Below are 20,667 nucleotides of genomic sequence, written 5' to 3' on the forward strand. Positions count from 1 at the left end.
TTTGATAATCCCTTGCAATCTTTCATCTGCTTCTACCTCAGGGGCTAAGTGATCAATTTGGACCACCTTAGGCACTGTTAAGGCCATTATTGTTGCTGGGTGGCAGATTTGTGACAGCCCATCAACAGCTTTATTCTCCAAACCTGGCCGATATTGTATCTCAAATTGGAACCCGATCAATTTCACCATCCATTTCAAGTATTTCGGACTCACCACCCGTTGTTTCATCAAGTATTTGAGACTCCTTTGATCATTTTGAACCACAAACTTCCTATCTAACAAGTAGTGTCTCCATTTTTGCACAGCAAACACTATGGCCATCAGTTCCCTCTCATAAATAGATTTTTTCCTCCCTAACTGACTGAAAGCATGACTGAAATAAGCAATAGGCCTTTGCTCCCCCCATACCTTGTCCCGAGGCATTAGATTCAATGACGAAGGGCTTCCCAAAGTTCGGCAAAGCTAAAACGGGTAGGGATATCATTTTATCTTTAAGTTGTTGGAGGCCTGCTCGTCTACCACATCCCAAAAGAAATTGTTCTTCCTTAATCTCTCTGTTAGGGGCCTTGCCAACTTGCCATAATCCCTCACAAAATGTCTATAATACCCCTGTGAGCCCAAGAAACCCTCTCAATTCCTCAACACAAAACACCTATAAGCTGATATTCTCAACACAAAATACCAACACAAAACGCCTCAAATATGCTCTAAAAATATCATTCATCAACGATTGGAAGATGGCTGGCGCATTCGTCAGCCCGAATGACATTACTAGAAACTCATAAAGCCCTTCATGAGTCTTGAAAGTGGTTTTGGGAACATCCTGAGACTTGACTCCAATCTGATGGTAACTAGATTTCAAATTGAGCTTGGAGAAGACCATGGCACTGTGCAACTCATCAAGTAACTCCTCTATCACGGGAATGGGAAATTTGTCTGGAATAGTGACCTTCTTCAAAGTCCTATAGTCCATACAAAAACGCCACCCTTCATCCTTCTTCTTTACTAACAACACCGGACTAGAGAATGGGCTGGAACTAGGTTGAACAATTCCAGTAGCCAACATCTCTGCCACCAACTTGTCAATTTCATTTTTTTGTAAATAAGGGTAACGGTAGGGCCTAACACTGTCAAGAAAGACGTGAAGAATGGTTATCAATTCATTATCTCCCTTGAAGGGTTAGATAAAAATATATGCAAGACTTCCTACCATATTAGGAAGTTTCTAAGAAACAAAAATAAAACAGAAATAGGAAAGTTTCCAAAATTGATTAGGAAACTAGGGTACAACAAATATACAACAATCAATCTTCTAGAAAATATATTCTCGATTTAGGAAACCAATATCAATTATCAACAATCAATCAATCAATCATACACTATCAATCAAATCCAATCATTGTCAGTCCAATCTTGTCCGAGAATAAGTTGCTTCCTTGTTGACACTCCCCCTCAAGATTGGGAGTGGATATCATACATCCCAATCTTGCTCATTAATCAGTGGAAACTAGCTGTAGGTAGTCCTTTAGTCAAACCATCTGCCAATTGGTCACTCGAGGAGATATAAGGGGTACAAATTAGGCCATTGTCCAGTTTTTCCTTAATGAAGTGCCTATCCACTTCAACATGCTTTGTTCTATCATGTTGAACTAGATTATGAGCAATGTTGATTGCTAATTTATTATCACAATAAAGCCTCATAGGTGTTTGTCCACTCAATGTTGAGATCTTCCAACAATATTTTCAGCCACAATAACTCCACACATTCCTAGTGCCATATACGTAAATTCAATGTAAATTCAGCTTCTGTGCTAAATCGGGCCACTACACTTTTTTTTTTGCTCCTCCAGTCACCAAATTTCCTCCTAAAAAGGTACAATAGCCCGATGTGGACCTCTTATCCATAAGAAATCCTGCATAGTCGGCATCCGTGTAGGCTTCAAGTGACATAGCCTCTCCCTTTTTGAACAAAATACCCTTCCCGGGTGTCCCCTTTAAGTTATGCAGGATCCTATACACTGCCCTTAGATGAACTTCCTTGGGGTTGTGCATGAATTGGCTGACAACTCCCACTACATAATTAATGTCTGGCCGAGTATGAGCTAGATAGATTAACTTCCCAACCAACCTTTAATAAGACCCTTTATCAACTATGGTGTCTTCTAGAGCTTCCCCCAACTTGTGATTCGGTTCAATGGGTGTGTCCACTGCCTTGCAACCAAGCATTCTAGTCTCAGTTAGGAGATCTATTTTATACTTTTGTTGAGAAATAAATACTCCCTCTTTTGAATGTGCTACTTCCATGCTCAGAAAATATTTCAACCTCCCCAAATCCTTAATTTCAAATTCACTTAGCAAACATTCCTTTAACTTGCTCATGCCTTCTTTATCACTTCTAGTGATCACGATGTCATCCACGTACACTATAGGAACGGGGACTCCCCCTGTGGGCGAGTATTGAATAAAAAAATGTGATCCCCTTAAGTTTGCTTATATCCCATGCCAAGCATTACACTTGTAAACTGACCAAACCAGGTCCTTGGGGACTGTTTAGCCCATAGAGGGCCTTTTTCAGTTTGCGTACTATATTTTCCTTAGTTGTTGGACCATAACCCGATGGTACTTCCATGTAAACTTCCTCTTCCAATTCCCCATGTAGATTCTTGACATCATATTGCTATAGTGGCCAACCTAGATTAGCTGCCAGAGATAGGAGAACTCTGACTGTGTTTAGCTTTGCAACCAGTTTAAAGGTATCTAGGTAATCTACCCCATATACTTGTGTATACCCCTTATCCACTAACTTGGCTTTGTATATATCTAAGGACCCATCAGACTTATACATAGTTCTGAAAGGCGCGAGGCGCAGCGAGGCGCAAAGGGTCCTGGAGCCTGAGGCGCGAGGCGCACGAGGCGAGGCGCGCCTTTGCGAAGCGAGGCGCACCTTTTAGAAAAAAAACTAAAAATCTTGTAAAATCATAAAAAACTATCAAATTATCAATAATAACACATGCATATCATTAATGTTTCATTATCTTCAAATTCTAAACTAACAACATCAAAGTTAATTCATTCATCATACAATTTCTAAACTAGAAACATCATCAAAGTTCAAACTTAAAGTCTCAAACTCAAACAAGTACCAACCATCGTGCAAAGTTCTAAACAAACATATAAACACTACAAGTCCACAATCAATAAAGAAGTTTTAATCATCATCATCATCATACCCTTCACCAAATTGAAAATCATCATCTTACGGTGCCATATTTTGCTCATCCCTGATTCCCTGTTATTTTTCTTCTTTTGCATGTACTCTCCAATCTCTTGTTTTGTTGATGGAGGACATTTTGGAATAGCTTTAGTATTCTCCACAATCAATAAACACTACAAGTCCACAATCAAGAAAATGCTTTCATTTTGAAAAATGCTATTTTTCTAGGTCTGGAAGATTAGCGCATTTTTTCTAAGTCTGAAAGATTAGGGCATTATAAGGAGACATATAAGAAAATGTTTTCATTTTGAAAAACTAACTCCCGGTATTTTGATAGTTAATATTTATTGTTGTTAAAATGATTTTTAATGAATTTTTCAAGAAATAGTAGGTATGTATTTTGGGGGTGGTAAAATCGCTAAATCCTGAATTTGTACTAAAATCAAAATTCTATTTTCTTATTGTTATGGATTTTGATTTTTTAGATATTTTTATTGAATCCAAATGGGGGGTACTTTCTTATTTACATTTATGTATTAAAGTAAATAGAAGGTAAAATATAAATAAAAGAAAATGTGGACATTTATTTAAACTAAAGAAATGTAAATAAGTAGTGATGTATACATGCTGAAACTGAGAAGAGGGGATGCTGGAGAGGAGAGAAAAAAGTGATGCAGGCAGGATGCAGGCACAATTTTCATGAGGCGCGCCTAGGCGCGCCTCAGCGCCTCACCTTGCAAGGCGCGCGCCTTGCAGAAACCGCCTCGCCTCAACCCAGGCGAGGCGCCAAACTGGCGCCTTAAGGCGCCTTGCGCCTAGGCGCGCCTTTAATAACTATGGACTTATATTTCACCGTATACACCCATTTGCAGCCCACTGGATCCTTCCCTTTGGGTAACTGCACAAGCTCACATGTTTGGTTTTTTTCTAGGGCTACCATCTCAGCTTCCATAGCATTCTTCCAATTCTTATTCCCTAATGCCGTAGAAAAAGCTTTTGGGATAGGAATGATATGAAGATTGGTAAGCAAAGCTTTGTGTGGGGATGACAACTTAGAGTAGGATAAGAACAAGTGTAAGGGATGTTTGGTGCACGTACTAGTATCCTTTCTAAGTGCAATAGGCTAATCAAGGTCACTATTAGAGGTGTTTGTCTTGGTTATAGGTTCAGTAGGTTCAATAGGCTCATCATTAGGTATTGAAGAATAATCAAAGGAATTATCTGGTGATTTATCTGTGGGACTATCTGAACTGTCAGTGTTGTTCGGAGCAGGGTTAGGGCTTGTTTTGGATGCTGAGGCTTGCATAGGTGCAGGGTCTAGCCTTTTCCTTTGTGAGTACACTTGCAGTGGTTGAGGAGTTTCTGGTGAAGATTCCTCTGTGTCATACCCAATGAGTCCTTCAAAGTAGTTGAGGGAATTGTGGAGGAAGATAACTTAGGGTCGGTAAAAATAAAGGGCTGATCCTTGACTGTAGCTAGAATTTGTTCTTGAGAATTGAGATGGCTAAAGTAAGGATCAGTTTCTGCAAAAGTTACATCAACTGACACAAAGAACTTCTTGGAGGGTGGATGGTAGCACCGATAACCCTTTTGAGCAGGGGAATATTCAATAAATATGCACTTTAGGGCCCGAGGATCCAATTTTCTTCTATTAACAGTTGGGACATGAACATAGGACACACCTGAATATCTTGGGTTTCTAGTGGCAGAATATATGGACATTGGGAAAGTGTTTGGTTAACACTTGAATTGGACTGTGGGATTCAAGAGTTTGTGAGGAGAAACTGTTGATTAAAAAAGTGGCTGTTAGAGCTGCTTCTCCCCAATAATGTTTGGGAACATTATGGTGGAATAAAAGAGCTCTTATCACAGCTAGGAGATGGCCATTCTTTCTCTCGGCCACTCCATTCTATTGAGGAGTATAAGGGCAAGAAGACTCGTGTATAATACCTTTTTGTTGAAAGAAAACAGATAGGTTTTGATTGAAAAAATTCTTGGCATTATCGGATCTAAACTTTTTTATTTCTACCCCAAATTGGTTCTTAACCATGTTGTAGAATATAGGAAATACTTTGCCTACCTCAGATTTTGTTTTCAACAAATATAATCATACCAACCTTGTGCAATCATCCACAAAGATAATAAAGCACTGTGCCCCAGAAATATTGGGAACACTTGATGGACCCCAAACATTGATGTGGATTAAGGAGAATGGTAGAGCAGATTTTTTATTAGATGGAGGAAAAGGCACCCTCTTGTGTTTAGCAAACTCATATATAGGACAATGGAAATTCTTAGTACCTAGACCTTTAGATAAATCTGAAAACATGATCCTAAGAGTTTGGAAGGAAAGATGGCCAAGCCGGTAATGGTGTAGCCACCACCCTTGTGCAATCATCCACAAAGATAATAAAGCACTGTGCCCCAGATGGACCCCAAACATTGATGTGGATTAAGGAGAACGGTAGAGCAGATTTTTTATTAGATGGAGGAAAAGGCACCCTCTTGTGTTTAGCAAACTCATATATAGGACAATGGAAATTCTTAGTACCTAGACCTTTAGATAAATCTGAAAACATGATCCTAAGAGTTTGGAAGGAAAGATGGCCAAGCCGGTAATGGTGTAGCCACAACAGGTATTCGTTAGACTGAGCCATGCTTGACATTAGAGGAAATTTCTCCCTTTTTTCTTGCTCACCTGGCTCCTCATTATAGTAAAGTCCAGCCCTGGCCCTAGCAAGCCCAATCATCCTCTTCATGCCCCGTTCCTGTATCTCACACAGATTTGAATGAAAAACAACACTGCAATTAGTGTCCAAAATGAGTTTTTGAAAAGAGATGAGGTTGGTAAATAATTTAGGAACACGAAGGACATTCTTTAGGGTGAGATGTTCATTAAGGAGAATATCTCCTTGGCCAGCGATAGTGGTCAAAGATCCGTCTGCCATAGTGTTCTTTTTGGAACTAGAACAAGGGCTATAGGTAATGAACAATTGGGAAAAAAGAGTCATGTGATCAGAGGCTCCAGAGTATAGGATCTAAGAGTTTTGGTGAACTATTTCTGAAGTATGTAGGGAAAAAGAAGGGAAAGAAGTACTTGTGAGAGCAAGAGAGCAGGTACCTTTCTCAGCCTTCTTGTCAAGCCATCCCAAGAAATTCCTCAACCTTTCAATTTTAGCCCTGTTCAATTCTAGTGTCTCTCTTGGTTCTAAATCCTTCTGTCTAGGGAGCTGATGGTTGCTGGCCATAATACACCTGACCTTTCCCTTGGCTTCTTGATGGTCCTTCCTTAGGTGGCCTCCCATGGAGCTTCCAACATTTCTCTATGGTGTGCCTAGGCTTCTTACAATAGGTACACCATAAAGAGTCTCTATCCACAACTTTCTTCTCTTCTCTAGGACCTTTGTTCTGATTTTGTGCTTTCATGGACACTAAAGCAGAGCTTTCCACTGGGAAAGTTTCTAACATAACTCTCCTTCTACTCTCTTCTGCACATACTATGGAAATAACCTCATTTAAAGAAGGTAAATCCTCCTTATTGAGGATTTGTACCCTTACCACATCAAAATCGATATTGAGACCAGCTAGGAAGTCATACGTCTTGTCCTTCTCAACAATTTTTTTATGCAAGGCAGCATCCTCATTGCACTTCATCTTCAGGTATTGGTAATGATCTAACTCCTGCCATAGGGTTTGCAACATATTAGCGTATTCTGTAATGGTCCTTAAACCTTGTTTTGTGCTTGCCACTTTGCTCCTTATCTCGTAGATTTATGCTGCATCAAGAACTTTGGAGTAGGTAAGCTTGATTGCTTCCCAAATGTCCTTGGCTATTGTCAAGAACATTATCGTGTCACTAATTTCTGGAACTATGAAGTTCTATAACCAGGATATTACTAAGGAATCCTCCTCATCCCATACTGCAAACATTGGATCTCCCTCCTAAGGACCAGTTCCTAATAAGTGGCTCAACCTCTCTTTTCCCTTTAGGAACGTGCAGATTAGTTGAGACCACTTCAAGTAATTCTTACCATTCAATCAGTAAGCTATTTGAAGATTTTGTAACTCTTCCCCTGATCCTCCACAATTGGTTCCAACAAACGACATTTCCGTCGTATTGCTGGAATCAACTGAGTCTAATCTTGGGTTCGGAGTATTTGACATAGAGTCTCAAAAAGAATTGATGAAGGCCACAGGGAAATCAAAAAAACAGTGCCTATAATCTTAAGGCTCTGATAACATGTCAAGAAAGACGTGAAGAATGGCTATCAATTCATTATCTCCCTTGAAGGGTTAGATAAAAATATATACAAGACTTCCTACCATATTAGGAAGTTTCTAAGAAAAAGAAATAGGAAAGTTTCCAAAACTAATTAGGAAACTAGGATCCAACAAATATACAACAATCAATCTTCTAGAAAATATATTCTCAGTTTAGGAAACCAATATTAATTATCAACAATCAATCAATCACACACTGTCAATCAAACCTAATCACTACTGGTCCAATCTTATCTGAGAATAAGCTGCTTCCTCGTTGACATACACTAACTGGTGTGGTTCCTGAAACTAGATTTATGGCATGATCCTTCCTCTTGCAAGGTGGCAGCCCCTCTGGTGTAGAAAAAACCCTCTTAAACTCTGCCAACACACCCCTTAGCATCAATGGAGCTTCCTTTTGATCTTCTTTAATTTTGGCTGCCAGGGTTCCCAATTCCAACAACATTCCCTCCCCATTTTCCTTAAAGGCTTTCACTATAGCCTTCAAGGACACCAAGGTCTTGCTCAAGCTAGGGTCCCCCTGCAATGTTACTGCCATGCCTCCTATCCGAAATTTCATTGTGAGGGTCTTCCAATCCACATTCATCTTCCCAACGGTTGCTAGCCACTTCATTCCCAAAATTACATCCGAGCTCCCCAACTCTAGAGGTAAAAAATTCTCTAAAATTTGCAGATTTTGGAGATTAAGCTTCACTCCTTTGCAAATTCTAGCCCCATGCACTGCCATTCCCATTCCCATAATTACCCCATATCCTGCTATTTCCACCCTTGGTAAACCCAATTGTTGCACTAGCTCGGTTGCTATAAAATTATGCATTGCTCCTCCGTCAATAAGCACCACTATTGGCTGCCCCTCTATGTCCCCTTTTAGCTTCATAGTTTGTGGCGTAGTCAATCCAACTACAGAGTTCATTGAGAGCTCAATGACCTCACCCCTTTGCCCTGTCTCTTCTTCTCCCTCTTCCAACGTTTTTCTCTCAACTCTCGCCTCTTCTACCTCTTCATCATATATCATCATCACTTGCAACTCTTTATTTTTGCACTTGTGGCCTATAGTATATTTCTCATCACAATGAAAACATAGGCCCTTATCCTTTTTTACTTTCCATTGCCTCGCTAAGCCATTTGAAGGGCGGGTTGCTCCATCTCCCATTGGCCTGGGATCGATATGGGTTGGTAGGACTGATTGTCGCTGGTTTGGAGGGCAATTGCGAGTGTGGCAGAATCCCCCCTCGTTGGTACATCGGAATTGGGTTTGGAATGGCCTGTCCCTTGTTCGAACCCGATCCAATCACGCCTCCACGAACCACCTGATTTCATTCCTCTATACGTTGAGCCAAATCCATCATTTGTTCCAAGCCCCTTGGCCTCAACACCCTCAATTCGGCCTTGATATCAGGCTTTAAACCATTTATGAAATGCCCTTCCAGCATGGCTTTCAGCAGGTTCTCAAGGGGCGATGCCAACGTCTCGAAGCATTAGCGGTACTCCATGACGGTTCCTTTCTGTCGGAGGGCTAGGAATCACTCCTCTACCAAGCCTTCTTGGGTGGGTCAGAAACCACTCCTCAGCAGTAATTTGAAGTCCTCCCAATTCCTCACCCTTCGTCGCTTTTCTTCCCATTGAAACCACAAGAGTGCAGCACCCTCCAAACATAGTGTTGCTGTATTCGATTGCTCAGCATCAGTCAACCCATTCACTGCAAAATATTGTCTAGCTCGGAATATCTAGCTGTTTGAATCTTCACCTTCAAAGAGGGGCATCTCCAATCGGCTACTACAGATTTTTGGCTGGCAGACTCCATCGGAACTCCCTGCTTCAGCACGTCGTCCTCCTATTTTCGGCGTCGCCTCGGAATCTTGAGTGAATTCCGATGGTTGGTCTCCTATCTTCTCCTTGTACTTCCTCTCGTTCCTGTTCTTCACCTCGCTCTCATCCATGCGAACTGCTCCAACATGTTCGCGATATTTTTCTCCACCGATTGAACCTCACCCCTCATGGCATCAACTCCCAGTTGCATGCCTTCCATCCTCATTTCCAATTCACTTACTCAGTCTATCAGGTTCACCATTAGGATTGGTGGTGCTTTGATTCCAAAATGATGAGTACTAGGGAAAAAATTCATTGAAACCTTGATTCAATTTACCAACTCCGATCAAAATTACAAAGGAAAACTGGGCATTTGAGAGGCCCTTAACTCTCCTGAAAAACTATATCCAAAATCATCCTACCCCCCTACAATTTTCTCCGCTCTTTATATTTTCTTCTCCTCTAACCGAATTTGGATTCGCACCGATTTCCAACTCTACCCCTCGGCACATGGCTGTTTGTTATGCTAGCTAGCCAATTTACTCTCCTATCCTTGCCCCTTGGATCGTCTTTGGTACGTCTAGTGGACTGGCCTATCACACTAGGTCCATATGACTCTAGAGTATGCATAATCTCAAGGGGCATAGCATATAGTGTGTGACTATCCTTCTTGGCTCCACCATAGGATGAAAATACTTTTATCTCCTTTTCCATGCGATGCCCATGCTAAGCTTGAGATAAATTGTGCCAAGTTTGCATTCTTGTGGAAGATATCTTTTCGCATGATTTGTTTTTAGACTCTTTATATAATGAGAGTTGTACAACCTAATCATGAGAGTTATTGTGTGCAGTAGGTTGCATGACCCAAATGAAGCACCATTTAACTTGTGCAACATGTCGCATTACTCCCAATTTGGTGATCCATGGCCATGCTGACCATCCCACCCCCCCCTCCCCCGAAAAAACAAAAAAGAAAATAATAATAAAATAAAATAAGTGGGTTTGGGGGATTGTCTCAAAGGGGGAAAATTTGACTCTACCCTTGTGGGTCATCCATTAGATCTCACAACCCAACTCAACTAGGTTGCATGATCTGTGAGAAACTATGTTCCAAATAAATGAAACAACTGTAATGGGAGTTTGTACCACATAGTGGAGTGCATTTAGGTCACTCAATCTTTGGTTTGTCACTTGGGTTGCGCTTCTAATGTGCAACTCATTGGGGTTTAGTCATGTGATTTGATGAGGGATCCATAAACAACAACAATAATGTATCAAGCTTTTAATCCACCATGTGGGGTTCTAGCTTTCTAGTCATTTTTGTTTCTAGGCTTATTTTGTGTAATACCCTTATAACTAAAATCATAGCCAAGTGTCTTCCACCAAGTTTTTCTTAGTCTTCCTTTGCCTCTTTTGCTAAATACTTGTTCCATTTCATCCACTCTCTTCACAAGAGTCTCTATTTGGTTACACATTTGTCTTAGCATCCATGTGGGATCCATGTTCTGAGAACACATGCACACACAAAGAGCAATCGGCTATGTGATTCAATCCCATGTGACCCATTTGGATGACACATCAGCTGCATCCCATGCTAGTAAAAGAGAAGACGAGAGAACAAAGATGGAGAGGGCCTGTCCATGTTGCCAGCCCCCTCCCTACACTATTCTTGGATGGCACTATGTTTTCTAGGCTGCTCCCTCCTTTGTCCTTGCCCCTCTTTTTCTTTTAAATTTTATACCCTTTTCTCTTGTCTCTTGAGTTGTTTTGTTAGGTCATTTACAATCAAGTGTGGAGCCACATGAGGTCCAGTGGGGGCAACTGCATTGGGCCAGATTTCTTTTGGTTTTTAAGTAATTAAAAAAAAATATTTTATATTAATAGACCAAACACTCAAATAACTTTTCATAAGCTGCATTTTAATAGGCATCCATAAGCTTAAACTCCACCATAAACAATACCCAACAAAACCTTAATCATATTTTAATACTATCGCTGTAAAGTTTTCTCTATAATCTCTTTGCTAGTTTAGTATTCTAAAAATGTGAATATTTTGAATGTGATTTATCAAAATAGTAATATGACCGATCTTACTCTTAGCAAGATAATTAGCTTTGCTATGATTTAGAAAGTTCCAATAAATAGGTCTTTAAGGAAGTATAAAGATAAAGATTTAGATATAAGATATATTAAGAATTAATTAAAACAAGCAAGTAAATAAAATTAATTAGATATCATTTACCTCTCTCTAAGCAAGATGATGAAGACGACCAGATAGACACAGTTGATAGCCTAATGATAGGCAAAGATGGCAATGGATTAGGGATGAGTCCCAATTACTTATTTAAAATTAAAATAAATATAAAAATTAAGATATAAGCATAAGAGTCATTTAAATATTTATTAAAACAAGTATGGAACTGAGAAATCTCAATTATCCATTAAAAATTAAAATAAATATAAAATTAAGATATAGACATAAAACTTATTTAAAAATTCATTAAAATAAATATGTAAATAGATAAATGAAAAACCTATTACCATCTTTAGCAACAAGCTTAAGACAGAAAACAAGACTGAAAAAACTCAACAAATCAAAACTTGCTTGAAGATGCCAAGATGAACTCAAAAAATATTCTTTGCCAGTGTCGAGAGAAGGTTAGTGAGCACATAAAATCAAATCATAAAATATTTTGTAAATGAGAAAGACTAGGATTAAAAAGCCCAATTAGAAATCAAGACGACTTCCACGTAAAAAATCATCTCGAAATCATACATACCATGTAAAAAAACAAGACAATCCATTCCAACTTGTAAAAAGTTTTTACATTTTAATATTATCATTATTGTCTTATTTTTGAAATTATATTTTTTGTATTTAAGTTCACTCCCATTGAATCAAAATCCTAGCTTTGCCCCTGTTTATGTTGAAATGTTTGCCTATGGATTAGACATGGTAGAGAAAGGTCGGTTAGAAGGCAGTAGATTAAGTCTTAGAAGCTTGTTAGTTAGGGGTAGTATTGTAACTGCAGGCGGTTAAAATAAGTCTTGTAAATCTTGCTCTCTATAGTCTATAAATAAAAGGGCTCGGGGGTCTCATCTTCCATTTTGTTTTTGTGATCTATCTTGTGGGAAGAGAATGTGTTGTATATGTACTCGAGAATAAAGGGTTGCTTTGTAATCTCCGAGTAGTGCTTAGTCTAGTAATAGGGCTAAGAGTGAGTCGACAGTGCATGTAATCTTTTGTTTCCAGTTTCATGATAGTGAAGGGCAAAGTCCTATCAGTCTGGATGTAGGTTCTCCTTTAAGGAGTTCTGAACTAGGATAAATTCTTTGTCTTGTGTCTGTGAGCGCCTTGATTTTGTGTTAATTCTTATATTCCTATTTCTGTTCTAAATCGTGAGAGAGATTGTGTTTGTCTTGAGAGGAAATCGAGTGTGTTGGCGAGAATTATTACAACAGTTTACAATTTTCAAAGAAAAATAGAAAAAAATGATCTAACATTTTGTGTTGAAAAAAAAAAAAAAAAAAGAAGAAGAAGCATTACACTACATCATATTGTGCATGATTCGCCCAGCGCTCCCAGAATCTGCATATGTTCACAGAAATTTAATCTAATTCATATGCTTGGACTTCAGTTGGACATAAGAACATGGGCACTTTTTATCACTCCAAGTTATCAACCGCTGTCAATGTGGTTTCATGCAGGGCACATGAGTGGCCTGTCCCCTCAAGGATTAAGTGTTATAACTATGATTATCTTCAATAACAAGCTCATCTTATGAATTGAAAAATAGTGCATTCTCTCTTGCTGGTACGACCAAGTTTGGGAACTCATAGCACCTTCCAGCTACCTCAGCCATAAGAATTATCTGCCTGAGTATTGCCTCTTCACCATAATGATTCTCTTGGAACCCCCTCAACTAGGCTGCAAGAATTCTTCATTTCAATACCTTCTGAATTATTGTTGTTGAATACGATCTGTATGTGTGCCCCTAAAAGATGCTCCATGGGGCTATTCTCTGGAGCTATCTGCAGGCTGCTCATGTTTGCTGCTTCTGTATCCATGTTAGGAGTGTCACCATTTGGCTCCTATGTTTTCAGTGACTCCAATAGCTCCAATGCCTCCAACAACCTAAGATGACACTGGGCTTAGAATCTCCTTCACGTGGGACTATCAGGAATTGTGGAATAGAGGCTGGAACTAATCGTCAATGAGTTCTGAAATTAAGGCTTGCAACTCATGTACTCCATATATGCCTTGGGTCACAACTTCATATTCTCCATAATTTATGGGAACAACTCCCCTGTTATAGGCATTCCTCTCATTGCAGATGACATTCCTCCCCTGCTAATACAGGGTAGCTTCATTGACAGGATTTTGGGTTATGGCTCCATGTTCTCCATTATTTATGGGAACAACTTCCCTATTATAGGCATCAGTCTTGTTACAAGTGCCACTCCATTACACAAGGTGATTCCATTTGATGAGATTTTAGGCCTCAAACTATGACCACATTCTTTGTACAATGGCTTTCTGGCATGATTTGTCTACTATATATATGAAAGTCAAACTTCTGTTTAAAGGATGGTTTACGACATATAGCAAAACTCCGAACTGCTCTAGCTCACATTCTCTATTACTGCTCTCTCTCTTCTTAGCTTTAGCAGCTTTATATTGGCTCATTGCTACTGTAATTCCTAGAAGGCCTTCAACTGATGTCATCCTCCCGATCCCATCCCTCACACACGTGTTAGCTTATTTTCATGAAACAATCTCTTGTAAAGTGGCATAAAGATCCAATTATTTCATGTATTGTCATGAAACAATCTCTTGTGAAGTGGCATAAAGATCCAATTATTTCATGTCTATAAGGGTGCCAGGGTTCACTAGTTGATACACAGTCAAATATACGTGCACTATTTTATGCTTGTTCAATACTGTGTGGGGTTGACTATTCTTGGTTATTTTCCTTTACAAGTTTATGACTTTATTATGCATGCATGCCTTTTTGCTTTGTCTTGGTCTAGTTTTTGGGATTAGAGCCAAGTTTTCAGTTATGTTCTAGATTTGCATTTATCATGTTATAACTAGGCATTGTTGGTCTTAAAGCCTTTACCCTGTTTGAGTGAGTTAAGGCAGCTGCCATAAGACCTTAGCTGGTTTGAATGTAAGATGATGGTGTTGTGTTAGGTACATTCTATACATAGGTTGCTCTATTTTAGATTTTGGATCTAGCCAATCACACTAACATAACCCATACTGAAGTAAGAACTGGAAGCCACCAAGGCCCTTCTATGGAGGAAAATCTATAAGCAAGAAAATCTTGATTTTATATCACTTCAACAATCAGAATAGTTGAAAAAATAGTTCTTTACAAATTAACCATCAGATAATTTCTTACAACATGTGAAGCCTTTATCCCACTATATGGGTAGGCTACATGAATTCTAGATAATTTGAAACCGTCAGATAATTTGACCCTGCACCTTGTTCGCTGGCTTTCATTGGATAAAGCATTTGTAAGAAATCTAATATGATTTTATGAGCAGTGGCTATCTATACTGAATCAGTAATTTTGTATTTGTTGCTGTTGAGAGAGATTCTTTTGTCTTTTCAAAATGTTTTGTAAGAATAAAGCCTTCTTGAATACAATTCACATTGGTCCTGAATCAAAGCCTTTGATTTTTAAGTAAAATCGTTATTTATGACACTGGAAAGTATTATGTACCTTTTCTGATAAATGATTGGGTTTGCAATATTGATATTTAAGTTAAGTATCTGGAGTCAGATTTTTATCATTTGAATGTATTCTTAATTTTCATCACTAGAGTTGGCATTTGTTTGGCAACCCCTTTTTTTTCTCTTCCTAGTATGAAGCCTCAATGTACCAAGATTCACTCAATCATTTTACCTGTTGCTCAGTAGGGATGGAAACAGGAGGCGGTGGGGGACCCCTCTCTCCATACCACATAAAACGAACATTCCTCTGCCACCCTTCTGTATAAATTTGAACCCCTGGGTCTGCCTAATGTATACAAAAACATAATACACGGGTACATTAAAGCCATAGCCAACAAGAAAATAATCCTTCAACAATGAAAAGTAAACCAATGGTAGTATACTCATGCATAATCCTTAGTACCCACATGAATCTGATAGTCCTGTAACCATGGTAAGGTACAAATACAACCCACCTCATTTGTCAAACTTATCAATAATTGAATACCACCTGTGCTTGCAAATCCTGAAGCCGCCACCTTAAACGATACCACAGCTATGTCCTCCATATTCATGTTTACATCTGACTCAACATATTCATAGAAAGACAGAGAATCCGCACTTGAAAAAAATCATTAAAAGACAAACCCATACAAATTGATGATCTATGGAGTAGCTTAAGTGAGTGATAAGAATTGAGAAAAAAGATCAAAGAGTGATGGCGGACATAATAATAGAGATCTATTTTGTTTTGGCTCACTTTTTCAATTTATATGGTTTTTCCCGTCTTTTTTCTTTTCTTTTTTTTTGTTTTTGAATGAGGGAGGAGAGCATGTCAAGTACTTTATCTGGGGCATTATTCCTCTTGGAGAGGGTGATACTTGGGATAGATATAGCTGAGATCTCTGGAGTTAGAATTAGCCATGGATGCTTGATTTTGGATTTAGTGATATAAACTTACAAGAAGTCAATCAAGGAATCGCGACTTTGTTTGAATAAGAGTGCAGTTAGTTCCTTAAGCGGGTTGTTGGAAAACAGTGGGCTGTTCACTAATGAATTTGTACTTTGGGTGGAAGTAAATTATCTCTAGTCTGAAATAAACATAATGCTGTAGCACTTGTTGACCAGGCCACTGGTCTGAAATTCATATTTTATTTTTCAAAGCTCATGGGAGATACCGCGTTGGCAACCATTCCTGACAATGCATGGTGTCACGTGGTATTATATATTTATTTAAATGGCGGGTATTGTAGGTTCGTTATCTAAAGATCATCGAGAAAAGTGGCTACCAGGCTCTTCCGTGGGTGAGATATATAACAATGGCTGGCGAGTACGAACTAAGACTTGTATGAAAGGCTGCTTCCCTCTGTTGGCGGGTTCCCACTCGCCAAAGCTGCTTCCCTTTTCGGACAAACGGGCCAACTGAGGAAATTCATTCTTCTTGGTCATTTTTGCTGCTGAAGTAATTCTTTTTCTGGGCTAAAGTGTTAGTTGAAGTGATTCTTGAAAATCTGTAAAAGTTGATGTTTACTAGCAAAAATCTTTCCCAAACATGTCGAGTCTCTTCAAGGTGTATTTTGTTTTCGTTTGTGAATTAAATGTTTGACTGAGATATTCATGAGAATTCATCCCTCCCTTTTATTTCTATTGATTCAAATTCTCTTTCCCCACCGCAATGTAACTTGACAAAAAGATCATTTTATTGATCAATTACGACTTCTCTCCTTTGCTGATGGAATTTACTTCCTTGCAAGAGTTTGCATTCTTGTCGTTTTCATTTTCACCAAGTCTATTTTGTGCCATTTTGATTGGTGTTTGGGGAAAATCATTGAACAGACCAATATGTATTGCATTTGAGTAAGAAACAATTTTTAATCATTTTGCAAGGGTTATGGGAGGGTTTGTATTTATATCTAACTTTTTTTGCATTTTACAAAGAGATTTATTTATTTTTTCAAGCTTAATTGCTACTTTCTAATCACAAACATGCATTGCATTGTAAGTGAGCCAACAATATTGTTCAATAACAATGCCCCATGTAAAAAAGAATTGTCTTCTTGGAAATAAAAAAATGGATCCCAAATGAATTAATAATGGGGTTCACATTGCATAACTAATTGAAAACAAATTCCCTATCAGAAAGCTTAAAAAAGGAAAGAAAAATATCATATCCTGGGTTGTATGCTTGTGTATGTAACAGTATAGCCTAAAATTCTAATTGTGTGTGAATCAGCTTGCATTCAGCATTCGGCATCCATAACTGATCATCAAAACAATGCATGGTTTCTGGCGGCTGACTTATTGTATGGCCGTCAACCTCTCTAGAAAGAGCTTGAACTCGTCTTCCCGACCCAACATGCTCAGCCTGACATAACTCTGATCGCTCCCAAATCGACTCCCGCTTCTCGACAGAATCTTCTTTCCTCGAAGAAGCTTCTCCAGGTCCTCAGTCGCCATGTTGTGTTTCATCCATGCAAAGGCTGCGTTTCCATAATTAAAACAATGAATTTTGTATTAATTATATAGTTTTGACTAGATTATATGAGTGTCGTATTGGAATGCTAACCAGCATGAGTTTCACTGAGCTTGCCGGTGAAGAGGCAATGCTCTTGTGGGTATTTAGGGAGGCTGAAGATGTTGCTTCTTCCAACCACTTGCCTCAACTTCTCCCATCTTTCTTCCATTAGAAGACGACCATATTCGAAGAAGTTGTTTGAGCTGGATTGCAGGCTGCCATCGGAGATGGCTCCCAAGATCTTTGAAGCTCGGAGCTGGGACTCCTTTGAGACCCCAATTGTGTTCACCTCTATGAACTTTGTCATCCTTGTTGCCACATACTTGTCCTTCACAAGAGCCCATCTACAATAGGCCGACACACCCGGTACACCAATAAAAGTGAGCATTCAGTTATTAATTTCAATCAGTTATAATAAAGGTAATTTGGTAGTCAAACCAAATGAAGCAGATAAACCAAAATTTTTGAAAACTGATCGATTTAACCAAAATGGTTGGAATGACCTGAACTTACCCAATGCGAGATCCGGCATGGCCAGTGCATTTGGAAACAGTGAAGAGCATGATGTCAAAACGGGCCGGAGAAGTGATAGGAGTGTAGTGAGGCCAGTAGTAGGCCAGGTCATGCACTACCTTACCTTCTTCTTCACCTCGCTTCTTCACAATAATGGATTCTCGAATGCTGCCATCTGGGTTGTTTGGTGATGTCACGAACTCGATGTATGGCCCTTTCTTGTCGAAGCTTTGAGCATCTCCTCCCCATTTGTACAGCTTTGAGCTCAGAAAGTCCGTCACTTCTGGGTAGCACTGCAAATTAATAGCCAATTTTAGTTACAAACAACAACAAAAAGAATCAGCACCATGGAGGTAGTTCAAGTGGTTGTTAATGGTGAAGGGTAAAATTCTCAAATTGAGGGTTCGAATTTAGAGGGCCGCCGCTTTCACTACTATTTCTTATGGTACATTCCCTGAACTTAACAGAAAAATATATACAATTTGGGACGCAAGCAACGGCTACAATTCTGAATGATCTAGAAGAAGAAGAAGAAGAAGCAAAAGAAGAGCTATTTTCAAATTATTTTGTCTGAAACTATCATTACTTTTTCAGTTATTAAATAAAATCTGTACACTATTGTTATATATATATACATATATATATTTATATTGCATGTCCCAGACTCCAGCGAAGGGGTTTAAATTTATATGTTGATGCATGTGGTCTTGTTCTTAGCCAAGGAAGCACTACTGTTGTCTCTCAAATTCATGTCCTCCTGTTCCCTGTCTCAATCACTAATATACATTTGCAGATAAAGCAAGTTTATATATAGACAACACCCCCTCCCCCCAAACAATTAAATTGCATGCTTGTCATTTCACCAGTAGTCAAATAAATCACTTCAATATATAGGACCCTCATTCTTACGACTCATACCCCTTAATTTAAGCGTTTACAAAACAAAAATCAGAATTTGGCAGAATATATATAGGATGCTTTGAATCCAATATAAATCATCTTCGATTTATGATTAGAATAAATGGAGCAGCAGACCAAAAAAATGGCCTCTTTAATTTGTTAATTATTTGACTGTGGATCTAAACCATCAAGAAGTCAACGACATGAATTAATGAAGTCAAATGCATCATGCAATTAATTTTATTATTGAGAAAATATATTTAATCACATCTCTATCATACAATGTGTTTAAATACTCGAATGGTTACTGCATGGAGAAAAATATTCGCCGGAAAGATGATATCCGCATAATCCTACTTATATATGGTATCGCATTAATTTGAATATATATATATATATATATGTCAGTAATATATGTACAAATTTTAAAATTAATTAAAATAGAAAATTTATGTATAACAAACATATAAAAATTAAGTTGTGATTCGTCGTCGTATATTGAATATTTTATAGTAATTAGCAACATGAAACCGGATGATCAATATCGTCGACTCACCGAGTAGTAAGGAGCAGCGGCAACCACACTGACAGGCTCCGGCGGCGTCTCACCGGACGCCGATGAGCAGAGAGCGAAGAGGACCGCCTGAACGAGCTGTGTCGAGCCAGTCCCCACCACCACGTAGTGGTCCTCGGCTGCCGCGTTTCCGACCACCCGATGGAGCCGCCGGATCTCCTCCTCCAATTCCGGCTCCAAGAACCAGCACAGATTCTTCGTATTGGCAAAGTAGCTCAGCGACTGGCTGCCGGAAATCACGACGCTGCACTTTTCACCCATCTTCTTCCAGAACGACTCGAACACAATCGGATCGCCACTACCACAAAAAGGAGAAAATTTCAACTTTTTTTTTTTTTTTCTTTTCAATTTTCTCGAGAAACTTATCACAAGAACTACGTAGGTATTGATTGAGAAAGAGAAAGACGAAGACGTCGAAGACTTACTGATCGAGATTGATGAGAGTGTCTGAGGAGGAAGATAGGTTGGTTATGGCGCCATTCTCTCTGGCAGGCATGATCTTCGTCTCTTTGTTTCGGAAACACAGAAACCCTAGCAATAATGAATGATGCTTGAGGGAACAGAAATGGCAGTGATATCCTCAGATGTGTTTGTTTTTGGCCATGGATGCTGATACATCGACATATATGTATATATATATACATATATTATATACAGAGAGGCAGAGGGAGAGGGATTGGGGGGGGGGGGGGGGGGGGGGGCATTATTTTCGTGATTTATCAGTTAGTTAGATTCTATTCATGGAAGTAAAAAAATATAATTTTCCATACTGTATATGATTTTTTTAGTTAGTGTAGTGTTCAATGTATGCATCCTTTCCTTTTATTTTGATTTTGTCTCCCTCTTCTTAGGTTAACCGCTTCAATTCAATTCAATTCTATTTTAGGAATTAAAATATTTTATTTACCCTTAAACTAACTTTACATTATATTATATCAAAAATATTACGTTGCCCACTTTATATTATATTATATCAAAAATATTATATTATTTACGTCAAATAACATAGCAAATTGAGAGAGGAGCGTGGGCCTCATAGGAGAGAGGGAGGGAGGGGGTGTTGAGAGCCACACCTTGTCTATGTTACACGAAAACACCTCATAGGTGCTATTTTTCCGTTTTCGAAACGTTTCTTAAAT

At 38.8% G+C, this 20,667-nt stretch overlaps 2 protein-coding genes across 2 annotated transcripts in view; one reads left to right on the top strand and one right to left on the bottom strand.

Annotated features, from left to right (window-relative positions):
- The window catches only part of LOC127809924 (AP-1 complex subunit mu-2), a 37,537-nt gene extending 20,870 nt beyond the window's left edge, over window positions 1-16,667 (top strand). The window contains exon 11 of the mRNA XM_052349102.1: window positions 16,280-16,667. Within this exon, the coding sequence (XP_052205062.1) occupies window positions 16,280-16,378 (99 nt within the window). The 3' untranslated portion in view covers window positions 16,379-16,667. The remainder of the gene's footprint in view (window positions 1-16,279) is intronic.
- A 358-nt stretch (window positions 16,668-17,025) lies between these two features.
- LOC127809925 (L-tryptophan--pyruvate aminotransferase 1) lies at window positions 17,026-20,113 on the bottom strand. Its single transcript, XM_052349103.1, has 5 exons — window positions 19,954-20,113; window positions 19,511-19,826; window positions 18,055-18,347; window positions 17,593-17,885; window positions 17,026-17,506 (listed from the first exon to the last, which is right to left on the bottom strand). Exons 1-5 carry the CDS (start codon window positions 20,022-20,024, stop codon window positions 17,325-17,327), a joined length of 1,155 nt encoding a protein of 384 aa, XP_052205063.1. The 5' UTR covers window positions 20,025-20,113; the 3' UTR covers window positions 17,026-17,324.
- Window positions 20,114-20,667: the final 554 nt, after the last annotated feature.

This window comes from Diospyros lotus, chromosome 9, assembly GCF_014633365.1.
Source record: "Diospyros lotus cultivar Yz01 chromosome 9, ASM1463336v1, whole genome shotgun sequence".
Classification (NCBI taxonomy): Eukaryota; Viridiplantae; Streptophyta; class Magnoliopsida; order Ericales; family Ebenaceae; genus Diospyros; species Diospyros lotus.

Bases quoted from the DNA above. Each gene is read 5' to 3' on its own strand.
- LOC127809925 (XM_052349103.1), bottom strand. From the start codon at position 20,024: ATGCCTGCCAGAGAGAATGGCGCCATAACCAACCTATCTTCCTCCTCA. The intron at 18,348-19,510 runs GTGAGTCGACGA...ATTAATTTGCAG, and splicing joins CCGCTGCTCCTTACTACTCG to TGCTACCCAGAAGTGACGGA. The intron at 17,886-18,054 runs GTAAGTTCAGGT...GGCCTATTGTAG, and splicing joins CATGCCGGATCTCGCATTGG to ATGGGCTCTTGTGAAGGACA.